Raw genomic sequence first — 24,093 nt, forward strand, 5'->3', positions numbered from 1 at the left:
AGAGTGGGGTTGGAAAGAGTAAATCTGTCCCTCAAGATCATATGCCCTTCTGAGAGTGGCTCCCAATTATCATCTTCGAACTGGAAGGAGATATTGTATCTTGTTGGGGGGAGGGTTCTGAGGGAAAAAGAAGAAATGTTAAAAGAGAAAAAGAAGTGAGATCATTCCCCAATTGGGGACTTCATGTATAAATAATTTAACATAAGGATTGAAATGCCTTCCTTACAAAACGTCAAATGTAAACCAGAGTTCAAGGGAGGGTTTTGCTCCTTGAAATCCAGATAAAATGGGCTCAATCTTTATTTATTTATTAATTTGTTTGTTTATTGTGGCTGCGCCGGGTCTTAGCTGCAGCATGCAGACTTCTTAGTTGCAGCATGTGGACTCTTAGTAGCAGCATGCATGCGGGACCTAGTTCCCTGACCAGGGATTGAACCCGGGCCCCCTGCTTTAGGAGGGCAGCTGAGTCTTACCCACTGGACCACCAGGGAAGTCCCAAAATGGGCTCAAACTTTAAAAATCAATCCATATCCAGTGGAATTCCCCATATGAATGCCAATCTCAAGGAGTGGGGAGAGTTGGAAGCTTTACATCTGTTTTCAGGCCCCTGTTTCTGGATAAGATGTCTCTCTTCCCTACTAATTAGACCCTAAAGGCAAAACAGTCTTTAATAATTTCATCCTCCCACCCTAATCCCCACAACACTACTCAGATAAAACTTTCCTGAATGTGGAGAGCATGACTGGAGACTTATGCTCTAAAGACTAAAGCAGAGGAGGGGCTTGCACTGTAATAACAAAAACATCTTTAAATGCAACAGCAGACACCACCATTCTTAAAATGTCCTTCCTCTACTCCACTGTTGGGAGAATTTCAAGAGCTCTTGTACCCACCTAGATCCAGTCTCTGATTGCTGATTTCTCTCTCCTCTCTCTCTCTCTTCTGTTCTCCCCACTTTTATCAAGGGCACTTTTTTTTCTCCTTTATCATGATTGAAAGCAGTGTAGTGACATTTCCTTGCCTGGGTTCCTGCAGGTCTCACCTCTATCAAGTGCACACTTTTCCAGGCAAAGATGGTTCTCTACCGTAAAAGTAAGTCTGGTTCTTCTCACCCCGACTTCTTTCTATAAATATTAAAAGGGAAAACTATGCAAAGTCTTAGCCCAGATCATGGAACATTAATTTCCTTTCTCAAAGATGCAAAGCACAGCACTAGGTACTATGTGCTACAAAGATGAATGGAACTTCTAACTATAAACAAGGCAGAATATAGTAAAGTCTCTAAGAGAGACGTTCAGAAGACCAACGGCATATGCTGTTGCCATGACCAAGAAGTCGCTTCTGTGCTTTTATGTAACAGGTCTGTGACCACAGACTCGGCAAGTAGCTTGCCTGGTGAGCTCGCTCCATGGGGCCATCTCTGCAGCTTCTCGAACACCCCCTCCAGCGCCCTTTCTCGCCAGAGGTGTGAAACTACATCTCCCGATAGGCCGCGTGGTCCCCTTCCTTCCCCCCTCTCCAGGTCCCGAGCCATGGCAACGGCGTGACGTGGGGGTACTGGGAGCTGCGGAAGCAGCGGTAGCGGCTTCAGTTCTAGGCTACCCGGCCGCCTGGGCAGGAACAGAGGGAGAAGAGCTACCGCCCCGCGCCGCCCCTGCGCTCGGGGGCCCTGAACCCGCCCGGCTGCCGCTAGCCTCTGCTCTTCCTCTGGAGTGAGGAATACGCAGCTGGTATCAAAGCCGAGAGGGCAAGGGAGGGCAGCGCGCATGGCCTCGGCAGGCGCACGGCGACTCCCAGCCGGGATGCGCGCGGCGGCCAGGGGCTGCAGCGGCCTCTCGCTGCGCCTGGCCCCGCCCCCGGTCCCTCCGCGACCGCCGGGACCAATGAGGTGAGAAAGAGGTGCGGGCGTCGGGGCTGGAGCTAAAGGGGTCGCCCAGGACTTCCAAGTTGCAGCTCTGACAGCAGGCACGGCGGGAGGGCGGCTGCGGTCGTACCTTGGGGTCTAATGTAGAGCTTTAGGGAATGCTTTTGCAAGTTATTCGCGAGGCAAAGTCCTCGAGGTCGGTGCCCAACCACTTGCCCCTCGCGGGTGCCCTGGCAACAGCGGGCTTGGCGGGGTCCCGGGGACTGTGATGCTTCCTGAGAGTCCTCGCTTTCAGCAGTAGGGTGGCCTCCAGTCAAAGGCACCTGTCGCTTCACATGCATCCCGCTTTTCCCCAACTCCTCCCCGGGCACTGTCCTCCGCCGCCCTCGACCTTTCGCACTCGTGACTGCCTGGCGGACTGCAGCTGGTGCTAGGCGAAAAGTTTGTTTGGATGACCTTCCTCTGGGATGCACCCCTCTTCCCCTTCACCTGGGAATGGTTGAGGAACACAAAGAAAGAATCAATCGTAACGTGTCTCTCCTTTCCTTTTGGCCTTAGATTTCTGATCCCCTGCAGCCTCTTCTTGCCCCGGGTTGCCCAGGTCTTGGCGGCTGAGGCTGGCTTACCTCCCAGCCGTTCTTTCATGGGCTTTGCTGCCCCCTTCACCAACAAGCGAAAGGCTTACTCCGAGCGTAGGATCATGGGGTGAGCATCCCCTCCTGTCCAGCAGCCCTCCACATTCACTTTCTCGCCAAACAATAAGCATGTACAGGCTGGAACGTAAGGGTAGCCATAGTGAGCAAGATTCATCCCTGGCCGTCCCATGCTTCCCAGCTATATTACTGATCCTTTATCCTCCTCTGCCAGCCTTCCAACCTTAATTCCCCCCTTCCTGGTTGCTGTGCAGTGCATTGTGAAACATGACTAGAGTTGGACAATAACATAAGACAACAGGATATTATTTCTCTGCTGACCTGACTTTAGGCATTCTGAGCACAATATGAGTTAACACTTACTGAACACTTACTACTGCTAGCCGTTAGGCTGCTTAGGTGTTTTACCATAGATTTTCTCATTTGATCCTTTCAACAAACTTATGAATCAATTACTACTATTACCTATGATTCACAGAGGAGATACGGAGACAATAATAATTTACCTAGGGCCACACTGTCAAAAAGTGGTAGAGCTGGGATTTGAGTCCTTTTGTGAATCATCAGTAAGATCGACCTCTGCTCTCCCTAGATGTTCTTAGCATCAAAATAGTAAATGCAAAAGCACTCTGTAAACTGCAGAACTTAAGGTAACACTAACGTCATGGAAATTTGCACATTTGCTTTTGCAAAGTCATTCATCCAGGCTTATTTGGCATCTCTAGTTCCTGAGGGTGCATGATTAGTGGGCATGGGGGGAGGGTGCCTAGGGCAAGGAGGAGCGTCACCCATCTGGCAGTTCCTTGGCCTCTGATTCCTTCCCCTAGGTACTCAATGCAGGAGATGTACGAGGTGGTAGCCAATGTCCAGGAGTATCGTGAGTTTGTGCCCTGGTGTAAGAAGTCTTTGGTGGTAAACAGCCGCAAAGGTCACCTGAAGGCCCAGTTGGAAGTTGGCTTTCCACCCATTACGGAACGTTATACTTCTGCTGTTTCCATGGTCAAACCTCACATGGTCAAGGTGAGGCCTGCCTGGGAGGGATTGATCAGGAAGTTTTTTGTGTTCTCTGGCATTTTTACGTTTAAAGGCTATTGTGGCTTTCCTTGTGATAATTTTTTATCTCCAGTGCCAAATATTCCCCTAATAAAATATTAGAAGGGCGCTTCCCTGGTGGCGCAGTGGTTGAGAATCTGCCTGCCAATGAAGGGAACACAGGTTCGAGACCTGGTCTGGGAAGATCCCACATGCCACGGGGCAACTGGGCCCGTGAGCCACAACTACTGAGCCTGCGCATCTGGAGCCTGTGCTCCACAACAAGGGAGGCCTCGAAAGTGAGAGGCCCGTGCACCGCGATGAAGAGTGGCCCCCTCTCGCTGCAACTAGAGAAAGCCCACGCACAGAAACGAAGACCCAACACAGCCAAAAATAAATTAAATAAAATAAATTTATTAAAAGAAAAAATTAGAGAGGAAAATGGCTTTCAATTCCTTCTTATAGCCTCCTATACTTGATACAGGTTTAATTCCATCATAATATTAACTACCTGATTGTCCTATTCTAGGCTGTTTGCACCGACGGCAAGCTCTTCAACCACTTAGAGACCATTTGGCGGTTCAGTCCTGGTATTCCTGCCTATCCCCGAACTTGCACTGTGGACTTCTGGGTGAGTCAGGAGGCTGTATAGCACAGGGCTACAACTGGGTTGGGGGCTGAGCTGAGGTACTGTGACGGATATTTCACAAGTCAATGACACTCTTCACAGGTCTGAGCTGGTATCAAACTTGTACTTTATACTCAGTCCCAGGGCCTTTGAGGGGATCTAATGAACTGGAGCGGGAGGAAAAGGCACTGAATAGTATCCTTGCATTTGGCCAGGGACTATCCAACATGGTCTTGAAGAGTTTCTGTTTCTTACCCATTCCTAGATTTCCTTTGAATTTCGTTCTCTACTGCACTCCCAGCTGGCCACCATGTTTTTTGATGAGGTTGTCAAACGGAATGTCATTGCCTTCGAGCGCCGGGCAGCAACCAAGTTTGGTCCAGAAACAGCCATCCCCCGTGAACTGATGTTCCATGAGGTGCACCAAACTTGAGGCAAAGGATTGTTCCCTAGCCTCACCTCTCCTCTCCCTCCTCAACCAATTCTCTTATTTATTTGGCTCCTGCTCCAATCTGAGAGAAGAGTCTATGTTCATAATACTGTTTTCCCACTCAAATTGGGCTCTAAGCTGGCTGGAAATGCTGGGGGAAAGAAAAGGCAGGGAGGTATGGAAAGGAGACATGCTTAGGAAAGGGTCAGGCTCATCTTGAGAGCCCATATGCCTGATGCCTGCAACCTTCTCACACTGAATTATAATCAGGACTGTATGGTTGTCTCTGAGCTCTTGTCAAGGTGCCTTAGTGTCTGACCAGGAGAAGACAGCAACTTTTCTTAGGATTGAATAAATTGAACTCCTTTCTCTGTCACAGAGCTACTGGGTAGTCAGTAACTTTGCCTGCTCTTGGGGAAGGGGCGGGATAAGAACCCTGATAAATAAAGGGGTATTTGCTTGTGGCAGGGGATGAGGAGGGAGGTTTACTATTTTTAATGCCCTCAGCCCCTCAGGAGATGCCTGAGATCTGGCCCCAGCTTGAAATCTGTATGACCTCACTTTAAGAATAGTTCCATGCTGCCTGGCTAGTGGAGAGCAAGGGGCTTTCTCCCCATCATTGCCACAGGGGGCAAGGAGCAAAAGAGCACTGAACAGTTATACTCTCGGGTTGTACCTTATTCTTCCACTTGGCCTGAGTTTTTATAAAATTTCAATAAATTAATTGTGACAGTATGAATTTGGCTTTTATATATTGCTTCTCAGGGGAATAATGTAGATATAGTAGAGTAGCAGAAAGTCATGGCTTCCTTCCCTAGGGGAGTGAAGGTGCAAGAAGGCCTCTTGGACACAGTGTCCCTGCTAACTATAGTAGCACATTCTACAAGCCAGGACCTAGTACCCACTCCCTTGCCTATTTATAGACTTTTTCAGAAGGTCAGTTGCAGCAGGAGTCTCAGGACAGAGTAATCTGGTCTCAGACCTCCCATAACTGATGCCCTCCAGACCACCTCTTATGCTGGGGGATCCTTAAGGGAAGCTGCAAAGAACTGGTGTTTCACGAAGTACCAGAGCCCTCCAGAGGCTCAGATCCTGAGTCAGCAGTCCTACCTTAACTGCCCTTGGTATAGTTTGTTCCTTTCACCCAATGGGCTGGACCAGCTTCCTTGGATTAGTCACATAAACAGTTGTGAGGTCTCAGCTACAGTCCTTGAGTGTTCTACCTTATGATAAATTTTAGGAAGGATGGGGGCTAAAGATCAAGGACTTCTAACCATGAAGACAGACTGCAATCTCCTTTGGAAATCTCATAGGGAACCTGTCTTCTGATTAGGGTAAATGAATGCCAAACCTACCTCAAGATAAAAAAGATGCACAGGATAACATAACCCACCAAGTCCAGGATCTTGCTAGCCAGAATCCTTACCTCATAATAGAGATTCTCCCAGGCCTTATTTAATAGGCTCAAGCATTGTTAATAAAAACATTTATTTTGCATTTTATACAGAACAACCTGAAGTCTGCATCATGACTTGACAGTTACCCAGGGGTTTACAGACAGTATTATCCATCTCAACAGCATGGTTCTGGGATTTGGGATCCACACAAACACAGGCAGGAGTTGCGAGGGAGGAAGGGGGCACAGCAGGAGTGTATTTTTAATCCTTTCTTGAAAAGGCAGTAGAGCATTCTGAGTCACTGGAAACCTGTGTATATGGGGCTTCTAAAACAAACACTGTACTGTAAGCTCTTGGGGAAGGGGCAGGATAAGAACCCTGATAAATAAAGGGATATTTGCTTGTGGCAGGGGATGAGGAGGGAGGTTTACTATTTTTAATGCCCTCAGCCCCAGTACCTCATATTCAAAGGAGACCATGTCCAATCTCATTTCCCTGTTCAGAAAGAGGTGCTAGTACCCCTGGGATCAGGCCATGAAGATATCATGCTGGTAATTCCCAAGTCCCTGTCCTATAGCCCACAGCATATTAAAGGGGAAAGAAAAAAGGTCAGAGGGTAGTGGCTTGTGTTCCAGGGAAGTAAAAAGCTTAGTTCATATTAAGCACTGATAAAGCCAAATAATGGGAAAGACCACAATATCATACAGTGCTGTATACAACCTGCTGAAAGAGGTCTCTAGTAGGGACCAAGAGGGGAAGGTCCAGAGCAACCTTGGCTTGAGGTGCAGCAGGTATAGAAAATCTGGAAAGAGGTGAGTATTCAAGTAATAGGGAATAGAACACTCCCAGATCTTAATTTTAATGGGATAATTTAAAAAAGAGAAATAAAAATCAAACAGTGGGTGCCAGTCACAACAAATACCATGGCCTTTATGATCACCTGGTATCATTAAAAACAAACAAACAAAAAAAGCCAAAGCGTAACCAATCGGTCTTACTAGGAAGTATCTGTGTGCATGGGAGAGGTTAATGGGGCTTGGTACAGGTGACAATCCAACATGATTCCTATGGAAACAGAAGGGGCAGGGTCCTGGTTTGCTGGCCTATTAAGGGGTGGGCAGAGTAGAACCAAAAGCTCTGCTTAAGTGACTGCAGATTCTCTGCAACCAGCTTTGACCTAGGGAAAGAGGAACCAGATTCTCACTCTGGAGATTGGGTGGGGGCACGGGTAAACCTAACCCGTACCACATGCATTAGTCCTGGTCATCCTATAGTTGATGGGAAACTTATACCAGGCTGGGGAAAGGAGCTGGTTAGGGAAGAAGGGGTTACTTTTCATCTTTTAAAATCTTAATTAATATCTTAACCTCAAACTTATCATCAGTGCCTCAGATACAATTTAATCTTAAGTCTTTAAAAGGCCCCTGAAACAAAAGTATACTTTTTTTTTCTTTAAAATTCCTCACTTTCTGGTAGCTACCTTCCTCCCAGTCTTCAGTTTCACCCTGACTTAGAGTCCACAAACTTCATCAGACCGTCTGTGCTCATGGACTTGGGCCTCTCTAGAGGGAAGCCTAGGGCTCGGCTCCAGATGAGCTGTGCTAATACACCCAGTGCCCGTGATACCCCAAACAGGACTGTGTAGTAATTCATCTCCGTCATGCCATAGTACTGTAAGGTAAAAGAGAAAAAAGTTTTGTTAAAGGCCCACAGGTAGTGGCATGTACAGGTCCAGATTGATTAAAAACCTTAACCCAGTTAGCCTTAAATAGAAATGACTGGGAAAAGTATAGCAACTGGATTCTGAAAGGAAAGCACCCCTTTCCTCCAGCCCACACCTCCCCCACCATAGGCAACTTTAACAAAAGGATAAGGAAGGAGATGTGAGAGTCCTTGCTCTGACTAAGGAGGTGATTTTGTGCATGGCAGAGAACAGTAAGGTTTTGTATAAATTAGAGGAAAGCAGGGAAAGGCGGACTCACCTGGAGCAGTACCCCACTATGAGCATCTACATTGGGCCAAGGATTCTTGGCCTTGCCCTGCTCTAGGAGGACACTGGGCACAATCTTGTACAGCTGAGCAACCAGCTTAAACATGGGGTCCTGAGGCAGGTGTTTCAGAGCAAACTCTCGTTGACAGGTATATCGTGGATCAGTCTTCCTTAGTACTGCATGGCCATAGCCTGGGACAACCTGCAAAGGATAGGGGGGGAAAACCAGTTGTATTCTCAGGTAGAAATTTTTGTCTTTTCTGAATTCTTTAGGGTAGACAAATGGAAAAAAAAAAATCTCTTCTAATTTAGGGAGTCATCTCATTCTTTTCTCCTTCATTCTTCCAAATTATAGAACTTAAGTCTTGGCTTCTTTTCTAGTTGCTAAGCATCTCTGCTTACCCGTCCTGAGTTGAGTGTGTTCCAGATATAGTCTCGTAATTTCTCATCTGACACATCTTTGCCAACTTCCTTCTGTAGTTGTGTCAGCCAAACAAGTACTTCCTGTGGGTAAGGTTTGGAGAATAAAAGAGTGTCAATGCATATGCCAGGAGAGAACGCCAGGATCAGAAACAAAACATGGGAGTGAGAAAAACACGGAGCAGGAGAAGAAAAAGAACAGTCTTACCTGATTTGCCAGTCCATGCAGGGGCCCTGCCAGCCCATTCATGGCTGCTGCGAAGGACAAGTAGGGGTCTGAAAGGGCACTGCCCACCAAGTGGCTGGTATGGGCACTTACATTGCCACCCTCATGGTCACTGTGGGGAAGTAAGAAAGGAGAATCAAGGCCAAGAGAAAGGAGAAAAAAGGGGCAGATTATTGAAACATAGTCCTTGCTGTTCTCTCTCTTTTTTTTTTTTTTGCGGTACATGGGCCTCTCACTGTTGTGGCCTCTCCCGTTGCTGAGCCACAGGCTCCGGACACGCAGGCTCAGCGGCCATGGCGCACAGGCCCAGCCGCTCCACAGCATGTGGGATCTTCCCGGACCGGGGCACGAACCCGTGTCCCCTGCATCAGCAGGCGGACTCTCAACCATTGCACCACCAGGGAAGCCCCTTGTTGTTCTCTTATTGTCACATACTAGCCTAGCTATGGATTCACACCAGCCTATAGCTAGTCACTTATACATAAGCTCTTGTCAGAGATGTCCCAATCTTATTATCAGCCTTTGTTCACTAATCCACAGGGCTGGAGAGGTTACTGCTCGATGATGCCTGGCCTTCGTTGCGTGCCAAGCTCCCTGACTCTCACTGCAGCTTTAACAGCAATGGCCAGAAGAGGGAGCTCCTGGAAAGCCAAAGGACCTGTCTAATGTGAGCAGCTAGTACCTTTTCCTAGCCAGAAGCACTATCTTACTCTTAGTGTGGTTATGGTAATTTTTCTAGACCTCCTGACCTTCTTTACCAGACCCCTTTCTTGCCTTGTACCATCCCATATGCTGTGTTTCCATCCCCTTGCTGCCTACCACCTGGTAAGGAGTTTGGTGTTTTTTTTTTTGCATGCTGCATGGCATACAGGATCTTAATTCCCCAACCAGGGATGGAACCCACGCCCCCTGCAGTGGAAGCGCAGAGTCTTAACCACTGGACTGCCAGGGAAGTCCCAAGGAGTTTTTCTTAATATTCACCACCAATCCAGGCACCTGGTGACTATGGTTGCTGGGTCTCCCTCACCTGTGGATGGTGAGGTACAAGCGCATGAGCTCCGTGAACTGAGCATCAGTATAGCCTAACATGTTGGTGAAATTGTGAGACCAGTCCAGCTTAGAATCAATGGCCCCAATACTGCTGCCCTCTCGATAGAGATTCCGGTAGATCTTTGCTGCAACACAAGGTAGCTTTGCAATCAGATCCATACAGTCTTCATAAATCAACTGATGGGAAGAGGAAAATGGAGAAAAAAAGAAGAGGAATTATCAACAAGAAAGAATTAGGCAGGGATGGTGTTTGTTCTCTATGGACTGGGCTATTTGGATTGATGATTCTATGCTGGGTGATTATAAATGGAGTATAACAACAATGACCATTTAACTGAATAACTGTTATGACCCAGGCACCGCATTAAGGGATTTATATAAACTATCTCATGTATAATAAAACATTATTCCCAATTTTTTCCCATTCTACAAAGTATATAATGACCTCCATTTTACAGAAGAGGGAACTGAGGCTCAGAGCATTCAGTTAAATGCCAAAGTCAGATTTTTTTTTTTTTTTTTTTTTTTTTTTGCGGTATGCGGACCTCTCACTGTTGCGGCCTCTCCCGTTGCGGAGCAGAGGCTCCGGACGTGCAGGCTCAGCAGCCATGTGGCTCACGGGCGCAGCCACTCTGCGGCATGTGGGATCTTCCCGGACCAGTGGACCAGGGGACACGAACCTGTGTCCCCTGCATCGGCAGGCGGACTCTCAACCACTGCGCCACCAGGGAAGCCCCCAAAGTCAGATTTTGAACCCTTATATGTTTAACCATGATCTTTTCCATTACATGACTTTGCACTCAAAGAATGTGCTAAGACACTAGGTTTTAATAATTCTATGTTCCATCTTTCAAGGAAAATTCACCATATATGCCAAGGGTCAAACAGTGGCATTCAACTGCTAGTTATTAACAAAGGCTTCCATTTTTTAAGTACTTACTATATAACAGGTACTGTGCTAGATATATTATTTTCATTTTTTTCTTTTCTTACAATAGTCCTGTAAGGTAACATAGCCTTCATTTGTAAAAACTGGGGCACAAGGTTACCCACTCAGCTAATAAGCATCATCTAGCTTAAATAATTATTAACTCATGGCCATGCTTGTTTCATCTATACCCTTACTTTCCCCTCTCACCTCCCAAATTATTTTGAGTGAATCCCAGATATCATATATAACATGTAAGTATTTAAGCATGTATCTCTAAAAGATAAAGGTCCTTCATAATCAAAATCACAAAACCATTATCCTACTGAAAAGAATTTAACAATTCTTCAATATCATTAACTACTCAGTATTCAAGCCCCCCCGCCTCATTCATTTATTATAAAGCTCCCCCTCATCTGTCTGTTTCACTGAAAATAGCCCACATTGCAATTGTCTGACATGTCTCTGAAGTCTTTTTAATTAATTTAAGTTCCCTCTTATGCTGTCTGTCCTTTTTTTACTTTGCAGTTTATTTGTGGAAAATCAGATCATTTGTCCTGTAGAATTTCCCACAGTTTAGATTTTGCTAGTTATATACCTGTGATGTCATTTAACATGTCCCTCTGTCCACCGTATTTCTGACAGACTGATAGAGCTAGAAGTTTGAGTAGATTCATGTTCAATTTCTTTAGCAAGACTTTTTGATAAATAGTGCTGTGTTCATTTATTAAGAGAAACATATAATATCTGGTTGTCTTTTTGTGATGTTAATAGCGTGCTCAACTTTTATGTCTCAATTTTATCTTCTCATACGGATTTTAAGTTCCTTTAGGGAGGGCGACAGGGTTTCAGTAGATTTGGGGGTTGGTGTTTTTTTTTTGGCCATGCTGTGAGGCTTGTGCGATCTTAGTTCCCAGACCAGGGATCGAACTCGTGCCCCTGCAGTAGAAAGGAAGCATGGAGTGCTAACCAATGGACCGCCATGGAATTCCCAAGTTTTTTCTTTTAATAACAAAAAAATTCAGGAATTCCCTGGTGGTCCAGTGGTTAGGACTTGGTGCTTTCACTGCCAGGGCCTGGGTTCAATTCCTGGTTGGGAATGATCCTGCAAGCCATGAGATGCAGCCAAAAAAACCCCCAAAAAACAATAAAAAAAATTTCTACTTTCAGTCACAGTACATTGAAAGTGTGGAGAAAATACTTGCTGAATGACATTACATAGTGTTATCCTATCAAGCTAACTGGCTAAATGTTCCTGTAAGAATTCATGAGGTTTTGTTGGAACCAAGAACAAAATCTATAATAACTAGTCTAAATGAGATAATCTCTGTGAAGTCATCTATTACTCAAGTACTCAGTGAATTTTGTCAATGCCACCAAGATTCAATGAGAATACTGCCAAAATTAAAAAGCTACTTGAAGCAAGAAGTACTTAGCTAACACTTGCAAGTTCTCAGGAGATTACTTACATGATAATCATACTATTAACCATACCTCCTTGAAGATTTACATCCCCCCAAGGAAGCAGGTTATTTCCAGAAGCCTGCATCAAGGATATGCAGTTCTAAGGGACCTGGATTCATTAGCAGAATGCCAAGAACAAGATCCTGGGCTAGGCAAACTGTTATCTGTGGAGTATGTACTAACTTTCAAAATTATTTGTAAAGTATGAATGACCACAACATAAAGAAACTACAAAGAGGACTGTTTCAACTTCTACCACTGAGGATGAAGTTTATAAAGCAGCAAGTATCAGACCAGGTATGACAGTGTGGGATCTTTACCCTGCTTTTTGTAGTGGTAAAGCTGTACAGTCAAGAGATTAAATAAACAAACAAACACACTGACAGAGAACACCTCCTTATTTCTTCTTTAATAAACTAAGACTGAGGTGCTATTTAGCTACTGGTACTAACTCATTCTTCATCTTTAAACCCTCAGAAAAAAAGACAAAACGCCACTATCACAACTGCCTGGAATAAAGGTAACAAAACTGACCATAATCATCATTGTGAGCCAGCATCTCTAGTGCTAGAGAAATTCTTGCCAACTATTTAGCTATTAGTCATTAAAAAAAAAAATTTTATCGGAGTATAGTTGATTTACAATTTTGTGTTAGCTCTCAGTCATTATAAAGAAGACAGAAAAAGAGGAGAGCCAATATTAATGGTGAAGAGACCCTAGAGTGAAGCAAACTCAAGTCTCAATCTGGTCTCTACCAGTTACTAGCTGCACGACCCTGGGCAAACTACTTATTTTCTCTAATGTTCAGCTTTCCCATTTAGTAAAATGACATCAGTGACATCTACCTCATGGGGTTATTCTGATGATTAAATCAGATAATGAATATAAAACATTTAAGCTAATATTTGGCATGTTTTCAAGAGTTGTTAGGTGTTGGGATGATGATTTTATTATAGATTAAACAGCTTCAAAACCTACATATACTGTTCATATGCCTTACTAGAAAAACCTCATCTGTCAGCTACTTCGCAAATTTTACCCAATTCAACAATATCTTAAGGCTACTTCATAATTAAACAGCTGGTGCATCAGAGTCATCTCCTAGTCACGAGTGAAGTTAAGTCAATTACTAAATTAGTACAAGACCTAACTTTTTCACCTCAATAGATTATACTATTTATCTAAAGTCATGTAAAATGTTATGGAAGGAAAGTTGTAGGAAGATCATCCTCTTGAGGTGCATGTAAAAAACAGCATGCGGCTTCCCTGGTGGCGCAGTGGTTGATAGTCCGCCTGCTGATGCAGGGAACACGGGTTCGTGCCCCGGTCCGGGAAGATCCCACATGCTGCGGAGCGGCTGGGCCCGTGAGCCACGGCCACTGAGCCTGCGCATCCGGAGCCTGTGCTCTGCAACGGGAGAGGCCACAACAGTGAGAGGCCCGTGTACCGCAAAAACAAAAACAAAAAACAACAGCATGAACTGATGATTCTAGTAGAGAATTAGATCACATATACTCCTTAACATAAATTTTTAAACAGAAATAACCAGCTGAATGCTGTCATGTAATTCTAAGTACCATGGTTAAATTAACCAAGACAGAGAACTAAACTGAAATAGCATGTCTGATCTTTGAGAGAGATAGGATATGGCAGCAAAAGAGCACCAAGCTCCACTAAAGCAGTTACTGGTGCTAATTTTTGTTCAGTGTGAACTTTATTAGACGCACACCCTGAGGCTGACAGATATATCAGTATTGCTTAAAAACAGGTTGGCAAAGTCCTAAAATACAATGTTCACCTTAAGATAGCCACCCTCAGATGATATCTCACAAAGAGGTGGCAAGACAACCAATCAATGGCTATACACTGAAATGGAGGCAACAGTAAGCAAAGAAGAACAAGATTCATTTTTCTGATTCAATAAAGGACAGTGTGAAGCAATGCAGCATGTTTGGATATCTGGGAAACATCTTATAGGTATTTATCGCAAAGTATGAAGAACTCTACAACAGTCAACACAACAGCACTGTAAGAAGTAACAGGCACTTCTGAGTGGTCAATTTCTAAAAGACAAGTTTTAAAATAGAAGAACTGTTGGCCTTGATTTAACCTTTTCTGTTATGGTGACCCACACAGATAACAATTACTTGAACAGTATTTAAAAAAGAAAATGAAAAGCAACATATTCAGGTTATACAACCTTCTGAACCTCCTGATGTGTGACTTTATAAATGCTTGTGAATAGGTTTAGTTTGCATCATTCCTATACCTTCCTCCTCAAAGCCAACCAGACTAGTATCAATTGCAAACTTTCCCTCTTTCCCCCAACAGCAAACACAATTCTCTATACACAGTTGGCACTGAATAAATATTGATCAATCCAATGAAGTGGGATTTGCCAAAACCCCAAGGAGATTTCATCAGACCAGTGGGCCATGCTACTCTGTGCCTTGCCTCATTGTGAACTCTTTGGGGACCTTCTCCTGGTCAAAATTCCTTTAGTGTATCTGCTTTGCGGAAAGGAACTTTTCTGTTCCTGTACTATCTGTCTCTAAATAAGAAACAAAAGAAAATGAGATGTCTTTCTGTAAACCTAGCCAGATAAATTGTACTTTACCCAGTGTTTGTGAGTATGTGGGGTATTGGAAAGAGGATGCAAGGAATTATGTCCTATGTGCTAGGACAAGGCCCAACAATCTTCTCATACTCTAACCATGGAGTTCAAACTATTAAGATCACATTTCATTTTCAGAGAATAAAACTCATTTGCTTTTTGGATCCTACTTCCAGGATACTAACCACCCTTGCACTCCTGACAGGTATCTTGAGTGGGTTAGTCCAAACTGTGGCTGACAGGCATTAGTCCTCCTAGCCTCCAGAATTGCCTTAGCTGCCATTCTTCCAAATTCTCAAGATTCTCCTTATCTGGGGACTTCCCTGGTGGTGCAGTGGTTAAGAATCCACCTGCCAATGCAGGGGACACAGATTTGAGCCCTGGTCTGGGAAGATCCCACAGGCTGCGGAGCAACTAAGCCCATGTGCCACAACTACTGAGCCTGAGTGCCGCAACTACTGAAGCCCGAGCGCCTAGAGCCCGTGCTCCGCAACAAGAAGCCACCACAATGAGAAGCCTCTACACCACAACATAGAGTAGCCCCTGCTCACTGCAACTAGAGAAACCCTGTGCACAGCAACAAAGACCCAATGCAGCAATCAATCAATCAATCAATCAATGGTTCTCCTTATTTGAAGAGAAGAAGGGACCCTTTGGGGCCAGAGTGAGACTACTCTGCAAAACCTTCTCAGGGGCCCTGCAGTTAAGTCACATCTTTTTCAATGTTCCAACAGCACAGTGTACACACCTCTATTCCGGCAAGATTACTGAATTGTAGTTTCTTTTTTTTTTTTTTTTCAATAAATTGATTTATTTTAGGCTGCACTGGGTCTTCACTGCCGTGCGTGGGCTCTCTCTAGCTGCGGCGAGTGGGGGCTACTCTTCATTGTGATGCACGGGCTTCTCTGCGGCAGCCTCTCCCATTGCAGAGCATGGGCTCTAGGCACATGGGCCTCGGTAGTTGTGACATGCAGGCTCAGCAACTGTGGTGTGCGACTCAGTAGTTGTGGCACACAAGCCCAGCTGCTCCGTGGCATGTGGGATCCTCCCGGACCAGGGCTCGAACCCATGTCCCCTGCATTGGCAGGCGGATTCTCAACCACTGTGCCACCAGGGAAGCCCGTAGTTTCTTTTTTATGTGTGTATCACCCTAACTAAATCAATAACCTTGGTGATAGAAAGCATGCTTCATTTATCTTTGTAATTCCAAAGACAGATAAAAAGCAAGCCTACAGTAAAATTTTGTTAAATGAGTTTCTGGCATAACTCAGGGTAGTAGTTTTCCTAAGGATTCTACATTCCCTTTTCTTCCTTCACACTCAAGTCCTCTGAATCTCCATCAAACATCAATCATCACAGCAAAGTTTCCTACCTCCCAGTACTTGGTTCGGTTGATACCCTCTGCATATGCTCGGGCAAAGTTGCTTTCACTGTTGAGAGCTGTAATGGCTGCACTGAGCTGAGACATGGGGTGTAGATTAGTGGGAAAGTTGTCCAGCATGGTGACCACATGGGAAGGCAGAGCTGCCCTCTTTGCCCACTCTTCTGAGAGCCAAGATACCTGTGAAAGGGAGACATTGCTCAAAACACTAGGCAAGGAAAAAAAGAGAAAGAAGAGAAATAAAAAAACAATGGGAATTCCCTGGCGGTCTAGTGGTTAGGACTTGGCACTCTCACTGCTGGGGGCCCAGGTTCAATTCTGGGGAAATAAGATCTTGCAAGCTGTGTGGTGCAGCCAAAATTAAAAATAAAAAAATTAAATAAAAAGACAGTGACCTCTGAGTAAAGAAAATCCAAGAGAATTCAATACAGTCCACTTATACAGTAGAACTCTGCTCTGATTCCTTCCCCTCTATAAACTACCACCCATAACCAGATCAGGATTCAGTGTCTGAGATTAGAAAAAGGCAAAGAAGGAGGGGAATGAGAAGCGCTAGAGTCCTTCTGCTTACCTGTTCCTCTGCTGGGATTTGTCCAGTTACCAGCAGCCAAAATAAGCCCTCTGGCAGGGGTTCTTCCCCACCCTTAGCCTTGGGCAGCAGTTTCTGGCATTCAGGGATACTGTAGCCTCGAAAACGGATGCCCTTGAGGGAGAAGAGTAAAGATTACAACTCTTAAGTTTGTTAGCTTCAAAGTCACATAATTGACTGATCCCACTTTCATCAGACCTGTCAACAAGTTAGAACTTTTATTTTATTTATTTATTTATTTTTTTTTTTTGCGGTATGCGGGCCTCTCACTGTTGTGGCCTCTCCCGTTGCAGAGCACAGGCTCCGGACGCACAGGCCTGGCGGCCATGGCTCACGGGCTTAGTTGCTCCGCGGCATGTGGGATCTTCCCGGACCAGGGCACGAACCCGTGTCTCCTGCATCGGCAGGCGGATTCTCAACCACTGCGCCACCAGGGAAGCCCAAGTTAGAACTTTTAAAGCACAAATCTTTAGGTAACTTACTCCTGCTCTGTACTTTTAGTTTTACTAGTTGATATATTAAAAAGGTAAACTCGCTCTTCAGTTATTCCATATATACCTATTTTCACCTTCCAAAATATACAGGTAGGTGCTTTGTTCTCCTCACCCTTAGTGGTCTAAGTCAGAGGTCCCTGGAACCCTGGTGCTGGTCTGTGGCCTGTTAGGAACCAGGCTGCACAGCAGGGGGTGAGGGGCAGGCAAGCGAGTGAAGCTTCACCTGTATTTACAGCCACTCCCCATCATTGGCATTACTGCCTGAGCTCCGCCTCCTGTCAGCATTATGGTGAGTTGAATAATTATTTCATTATATATTACAATGTAATAATAATAGAAATAAAGTGCACAATAAATGTAATGCGCTTGAATCATCCAGAAACCATCACCCCCGACCCATCCACAGAAAAACTGTCTTCCACAAAACTGGTCCCTGGTGCAAAAAAAGGTTGGGGACCGCTGGTCTAATCCACGGTGTGCACAATGGTCAGTAAAATCAGTGATTATTAGTGATTGATATGAGGGTCTCTTACCTCATCAGGATCAAGAACTGATGTTTCATATACCAATCCCTTCATGCCTCTCATTCCACCATACATCTAAAGAAAAGAAGAGGATGTAACCAGTTGTCTGAATAATTCAGGCTAGAGCTTGTTAGTGCTTCATGGGATCTGGGAGAGGAAATTTTTTCTCCAACTTGCAAGACTTCATTTGGGGGAAGATTTCTGAGGAGTTAACTTACTATAGAATGGAACTTTGAAAAGAAGACAGCTAACACTGCAAATGAATTTTTTAAGTTGAGAAATCACTACCTTTAGTTAGTATTTTTGCCTCTGCTCCCTTTTCTTACTTTTTTTTCTCCTGCCCACTCTTATCCCCTCATTCCCACCAACCGAAGTAAACAGAATGGGACTGACTGTAGGGAAAGGAGATGGAGACCAATGGCTAAACACTGTTGTGAAATTATCATCTGAGCTGCTTAGACTCTTAGGACTGAAGAAGAAACCATCCTAAAGCTGTTCTAGAAGGCCTGCTAGAGCTGTGGTTTAACTGGATGATCAGCACAGCATCAACTCAAAGACACAGCCTTGGGCCCAAAAGCTAAGGGGTTGGGAAGAGGAATAAAAACTTCATTTATCCCTCCCATACATGAATTAGGTTAGCCTCAACTATTAAATTTATAGAAAAGAATAGTCTAATTTCTAACAAACGCCATAAGCTTCAACATTTCCTTATATGGGACAGACTGCTTTGAACAATCAGTGAAGAGGATGGTACTTCTGTTGAAGCATATTATAGAGCTACTTTTTGCAGGCAAAACGCTACAACCCTTACCATGTCCACAGTGATTTGGCCCACCACCGTCTTGCCATGTTGCTGCTTGAAGGTCTTAATTCTGGCCTGCTCCTTAGGTATCAGATCAGCCAATATGTCTTTCAAATTCTAAAAAGAAAAAAGTAAGAGGCTAAGTGATGATCAAAATATTGATTAGATTTCTGCAAAGTAGGTATGTTAAGACTGCTTTTTAGAATTTGGCTTTCTCTACCTGCCAGGGAAGTCTGGTCAACTTCTCTATACAGATGAGGGTAAAAGAATTAGGCAGAGCAAGAAGGGAATGGGGAGTTGTTTAATGGGTGCAGTTTCAATTCGGGAAGTTGAAAAAGTTTTGGCCATGAATAGTGATGATGGTTGCCCAATAATGTGAATTACTTACTGCCATTAAATTATAAACTTAAGAATAGTCTAATTTCTAACCAATACCATAAGGTCCAACATATTTCCTTGTATGGGACAGATAGTCACTGAAGAGAATGGTACTTTTGTTGAAGTACATTACAGAGCTACTTTTTCCAGCCAAAACCCCACAATCCTTATCATGTCCACAGTGCTTTAGCTATCTTAAAGTAGTAGTAGTGATAATAGTTGTAACAATAATAACAACTGGAAACCTCCAGGAGATACTCAGGATAATGATGAAAGGCTGGGTAGTAGCCCACCACCCCTCCCCATCCCAGGGTCAAGCTGCCTCAATGATTCTCAGTCCTCTTTTCCAAACCTTACCGTAGAAAAAACACTGGCATGCCGGGCAGCAAGAACAAGACAGGATGCATTCTGCAAAGAAAACACAAAACCTTATGCAATTGTCCTCCCTCCTACGTATTAAAAAGGAGTTACAGTGACTCAACCTCTCTTCGTTTTAGCCTCTAAGGACAGTTTGACATAAGAAAGCTATAAAAGGCCTTGAGCAACCTGGAAAGAGTTATCAGTCTGGAAGCAACAGCTTCATTAGCATTCCCTGAAGAGACTCTCCCATCACCTGGGTCTATGGCTGGGCTTTGTTAGGCACAGAAGAAACATCAGAGAGGCAGTTGTTAAAGTACCCAGTCTATCCCACTCTAGTTGACAATAGCTCTGAGAAAAGCAAATGAGGAAACTGATCAATTACTTAACCGAGCTGGTAAGGTTTCTTCAGCACCTAGTCTTTTGCCTCTCACTGTTGTGGCCTCTCCCATTGCAGAGCGCAGGCTCAGGATGCGCAGGCTCAGCAGCCATGGCTCATGGGCCCAGCCGCTCTGTGGCAGGTGGGATCTTCCCGGACCGGGGCACGAACCCGTGTCCCCTGCATCGGCAGGCGGATTCTCAACCACTGCACCACCAGGGAAGCCCAGCACCTAGTCTTTTGGCAACACTTCAACCTCTCCAGTCTAGGAGAGCCCACAGGTGGAAGCAGCCTTTTACAACACTACCTGATATGCTCCTGGAAAAAGCACAAACAGAATATCTACAAAGTAACAACCAACAGACTGCTCAACAACAGCAATGGAAGCTAGAAAACTGGTAAATTATCTTTAAAATATTGAGAGAAAATAATTACTAAGCTAGAGTTGTGTACCCTGGTGAGGAAGAAATCTTAAAGGGGGTGAAATAAAGACATTTCAAGTAAACAAAAGCTGAGAGTTTATCACCTACACACCTGTACCAAAGGAATTTTTTAAAAAATTGAGGTATAGTTGATGTACTGTATTATATAAGTTTCAGGTATACAACATAGTGATTCACATTTTTTTAAAAAAGATTTATTATTTATTTATTTTTGGCTACACTGGGTCTTAGATGCGGCACCCAGGATCTTCCACCGTGGCGTGACAGCTCTTCGTTGTGGTGTGCAGGCTTCTCTCTAGCTGTGGCCTGCGGGTTTTCTCTTCTCTAGTTGTGGCCCGCAGGCTCCAGGGTGAGTGGGCTCTGTAGTTTGAGGCGCGTGGGCTCTAGTTGAGGCGCGCGAGCTCAGTAGTTGTGGCATGTGGGCTTAGTTACCCCACGGCATGTGGGATCTTAGTTCCCTGAACAGGGATTGAACCCGTGTCCCCTGCATTGGAAGTGGATTCTTTACCACTGACCACCAAGGAAGTCCCCTGATTCACAATTTTTAAAGGTTATATATTTAGTTATTATACAATACTGGCTATATTCCCTGTGCTGTACAATATATCCTTATAGTTTATTTTATATGTAGTTTGGATCTCTTAACCTCCTACACCATCCTTCCCCTCTCCACACTGTACCACTATAGTTTACTCTCTATATCAGTGTCTTTTTCTTTTTTGTTATAGTCACTAGTTTTCTTTTTTAGATTCCACATATAAGCGATCAGTATCTGTCTTTCTCTAACTTATTTCACTCACATAACATACTCCAAGTCCATCCATGTTGCTGCAAATGGCAAATTTTCATTTTTTTATGGCTGAGTAGTACTCCATTGTATATATACAACAGAGCTTCTTTATTCATTCATCTCTTGATGGACACTTAGGTTGCTTCCATATCTTGGCAATTGTAAATATAAATAGTGTAGCTAGGCTATGTTTAGAGATAGATTTTTCCCCCCAAGAAAAACAATTTTCTATGAAGATTGCTGAGTTGCAACAGAAAGATCAACACTGCCTTTGAAAAAGACAACCAGGGACTTCCCTGGTGGTCCAGAAACCACTTTCCAATGCAGGGGACATGGGTTCAATCCCTGGTTGGGGAACTAAGATCCCACATGCTGCAGGGCAACTAAGACCGCAGGCCACAACTAGAGAGCCTGCACACCGCAACTACTGAGCCCACGTACCACAACTAGAGAAGCCTGCACACCGTAATGAAGACCCAGCACAGCCAAATAAATAAACAAAAATAAAAATAATACCTAACTTGTAGTGTTTAAAAAAAAAGAAAACCAGTCATACTACTACCAAGTTGTAAGAACTGAGGCAAGGAGGTTGACTTTTCTTCACAAGATTTTTTTTCTCTCTTTCTTTTTTATGTTTTGGCTGTGCGCGGCACATGGGATCTTAGTTCCCTGACCAGGGATCGAACCCGTGCCCCCTGTATTAGAGCACAGAGTCTTAAGCACTGGACCACGAGGGAAGTCCCCCCAAGATTATTATTATTATTATTATTTTTTTTTTTGCGGTACGCGGGCCTCTCACTGCTGTTGTGGCCTCTCGCGTTGCAGAGCGCAGGCTCCGGACGCGCAGGCTCAGCGGCCATGGCTCACGGGCCCAGCTGCTCCGCGGCACGTGGGATCTTCCCGGACCGGGGCACGAACCCGCGTCCCCTGCATCGGCAGGCGGACTCTCAACCACTGCGCCACCAGGGAAGCCCCCCACAAGATTATTTTGAAGATAACATGAGATTGTCAAAATAAGCCCCAGTGTCCTCATCTATAAAATAGTGCTGATACCTACCACACATCTCACAGGGTTGCCTTGTGATGATTAAATTACAATGGATATGGAAGCACCCTGCAAACTAAAGATTACACACACACACACACACACACACACACACACACACACACACACACTGGAGACCAGGACCCCCTACCCCCAACAGATAACCAAAATCCAAGGAAGCTCAAGTTCCTTATATAAAATGTAGTATTTGCATATAACCTAATAAGCACATCCTTCTGTATACTTCATTGCCGCGCATGGGCTTTCTCTAGTGGCGGGTGAGTGGGGGCTACTCTTCGTTGCGGTGCACAGGCTTCTAACTGTGATGGCTTCTCTTGTTGCAGAGCAGGGCTCTAGGCGCATGGGCTTCAGTAGTTGTGGCTCATGGGCTCTAGAGCGCAGGCTCAGTAGTTGTGGTGCACGGGCTTAGTTGCTCTGCAGCATATGGGATCCTCCTGGACCAGGGCTCGAACCTGTGTCCCCCGCACTGGCAGGCAGATTCTTTTTTTTTTTTTTAAACATCTTTATTGGAGTATAATTGCTTTACAATGGCATGTTAGTTTCTACTTTATAACAAAGTAAGTCAACTATACATATACATATATCCCTATATCTCCTCCCTCTTGCGTCTCCCTCCCACCCTCCCTATCCCACCCCTCTAGGTGGTCACAAAGCACTGAGCTGATCTCCCTGGGGCTGCTTCCCACTAGCTATTTTACATTTGGTAGTATATATAAGTCCATGCCACTCTCTCATTTTGTCCCAGCTTACCCCTCCCCCTCCCCGTGTCCTCAAGCCCATTCTCTACATCTGTGTCTTTATTCCTGTCCTGCCCCTAGGTTCTTCAGAACCTTTTTTTTTTTTTTAGATTCCATATATATGTGTTAGCGTACAGGATTTGTTTTTCTCTTTCTGACTTACCCCACTCTGTATGACAGACTCTAGGTCCATCCACCTCACTACAAATAACTCAATTTCATTTCTTTTTATGGCCGAGTATTATTCCATTGTACATATGTGCCTCATCTTCTTTATCCATTTATCTGTCGAGGGACACTTAGGTTGCTCCCATGTCCTGGCTATTGTAAATGGAGCTGCAATGAACCAGGTTCCTCCCATGTCCTGGCTATTGTAAATGGAGCTGCAATGAACCTTGTAGTACATGACTCTTTTTGAATTATGGTTTTCTCAGGGTATATGCCCAGTAGTGGGATTGCTGGGTCGTATGGTAGTTCCATTTTTAGTTTTTTAAGGAACCTCCATACTGTTCTCCATAGTAGCTATATCAATTTACATTCCCACCAACAATGCAAGAGGGTTAATTTATTGTTTGTAGATTTTTTGATGATTACCATTCTGATTGGTGTGAGGTGATACCTCATTGTAGTTTTGCTTTGCATTTCTCTAATGATTAGTGATGTTGAGCATCCTTTCATGTGTTTGTTGGCAATCTGTGTATCTTCTTTGGAGAAATGTCTATTTAGGTCTTCTGCCCATTTTTGGATTGGGTTGTTTGTTTTGATATTGAACTGCATGAGCTGCTTGTAAATTCTGGAGATTAATCCTTTGTCAGTTGCTTCATTTGCAAATATTTTCTCCCATTCTGAGGGTTGTCTTTTTGTCTTGTTTATGGTTTCCTTTTGCTGTGCAAAAGCTTTTAAGTTTCATTAGGTCCCATTTGTTTATTTTTGTTTTTATTTCCATTTCTCTAGGAGGTGGGCCAAAAAGGATCTTGCTGTGATTTATGTCATAGTGTTCTGCCTATGTTTTCCTCTAAGAGTTTGATAGTGTCTGGCCTTACATTTAGGTCTTTAATCCATTTTGAGGTTTTTTTTGTGTATGGTGTTAGGGAGTGTTCTAATTTCATTCTTTTACATGTAGCTATCCAGTTTTCCCAGCACCACTTATTGAAAAGGCTGTCTTTTCTCCATGGTATATTCTTGTGGCAGGCAGATTCTTAACCACTGCACCACCAGGGAAGTCCCCTTCCATATACTTTTTTTTTTCTTTTTAAAAAAATTTATTTTTTATTTTTGGCTGTGTTGGGTCTTCCTTGCTGTATGAGTGCTTTCTCTAGTTGCGGCAAGCGGGGGCTACTCTTCGCTGCTGTGCATGGGCTTCTCATTGCGGTGGCTTCTCTTGTTGTGGAGCATGGGCTCTAGGCACGCAGACTTCAGTAGTTGTGGCTCGCGAGCTCTAGAGTGCAAGCTCAGTA

General features: G+C 44.4%; 2 protein-coding genes across 5 annotated transcripts in view; one reads left to right on the forward strand and one right to left on the reverse strand.

Moving 5' to 3' along the window:
• The first annotated feature begins 1,517 nt into the window (after nucleotides 1-1,517).
• On the forward strand, nucleotides 1,518-15,517 carry COQ10A (coenzyme Q10A). 4 transcript variants are annotated; one of them, XM_067009512.1, is made up of 6 exons: nucleotides 1,543-1,888; nucleotides 2,423-2,569; nucleotides 3,345-3,537; nucleotides 4,079-4,180; nucleotides 9,181-9,307; nucleotides 15,059-15,517. In XM_067009512.1, the coding sequence occupies exons 1-5, from the start codon at nucleotides 1,767-1,769 to the stop codon at nucleotides 9,304-9,306; spliced, it is 690 nt and encodes a 229-aa protein (XP_066865613.1). In that variant the 5' UTR covers nucleotides 1,543-1,766; the 3' UTR covers nucleotide 9,307; nucleotides 15,059-15,517. The 4 variants fall into 4 exon arrangements, with proteins under 4 accessions (XP_066865614.1, XP_058936479.1, XP_066865613.1 ...); XM_067009511.1 differs by lacking the exon at nucleotides 15,059-15,517 and adding an exon at nucleotides 9,512-10,123; XM_059080496.2 differs by lacking the exons at nucleotides 9,181-9,307; nucleotides 15,059-15,517 and adding an exon at nucleotides 4,443-5,342 and having other exon boundaries at nucleotides 1,520-1,888.
• CS (citrate synthase) overlaps nucleotides 6,077-24,093 on the reverse strand; it is a 28,602-nt gene continuing 10,585 nt past the window's right edge. The window contains exons 2-11 of the mRNA XM_059080475.2: nucleotides 19,222-19,272; nucleotides 18,496-18,603; nucleotides 17,694-17,759; nucleotides 16,649-16,780; nucleotides 16,069-16,257; nucleotides 9,668-9,867; nucleotides 8,623-8,752; nucleotides 8,397-8,498; nucleotides 7,987-8,196; nucleotides 6,077-7,675 (exon numbers count right to left, since the gene is read on the reverse strand). Coding sequence (XP_058936458.1) covers nucleotides 7,505-7,675; nucleotides 7,987-8,196; nucleotides 8,397-8,498; nucleotides 8,623-8,752; nucleotides 9,668-9,867; nucleotides 16,069-16,257; nucleotides 16,649-16,780; nucleotides 17,694-17,759; nucleotides 18,496-18,603; nucleotides 19,222-19,272 — 1,359 coding nt within the window. The 3' untranslated portion in view covers nucleotides 6,077-7,504. The remainder of the gene's footprint in view (nucleotides 7,676-7,986; nucleotides 8,197-8,396; nucleotides 8,499-8,622; nucleotides 8,753-9,667; nucleotides 9,868-16,068; nucleotides 16,258-16,648; nucleotides 16,781-17,693; nucleotides 17,760-18,495; nucleotides 18,604-19,221; nucleotides 19,273-24,093) is intronic.

Source organism: Kogia breviceps, chromosome 12, assembly GCF_026419965.1.
Source record: "Kogia breviceps isolate mKogBre1 chromosome 12, mKogBre1 haplotype 1, whole genome shotgun sequence".
Taxonomy (NCBI): Eukaryota; Metazoa; Chordata; class Mammalia; order Artiodactyla; family Physeteridae; genus Kogia; species Kogia breviceps.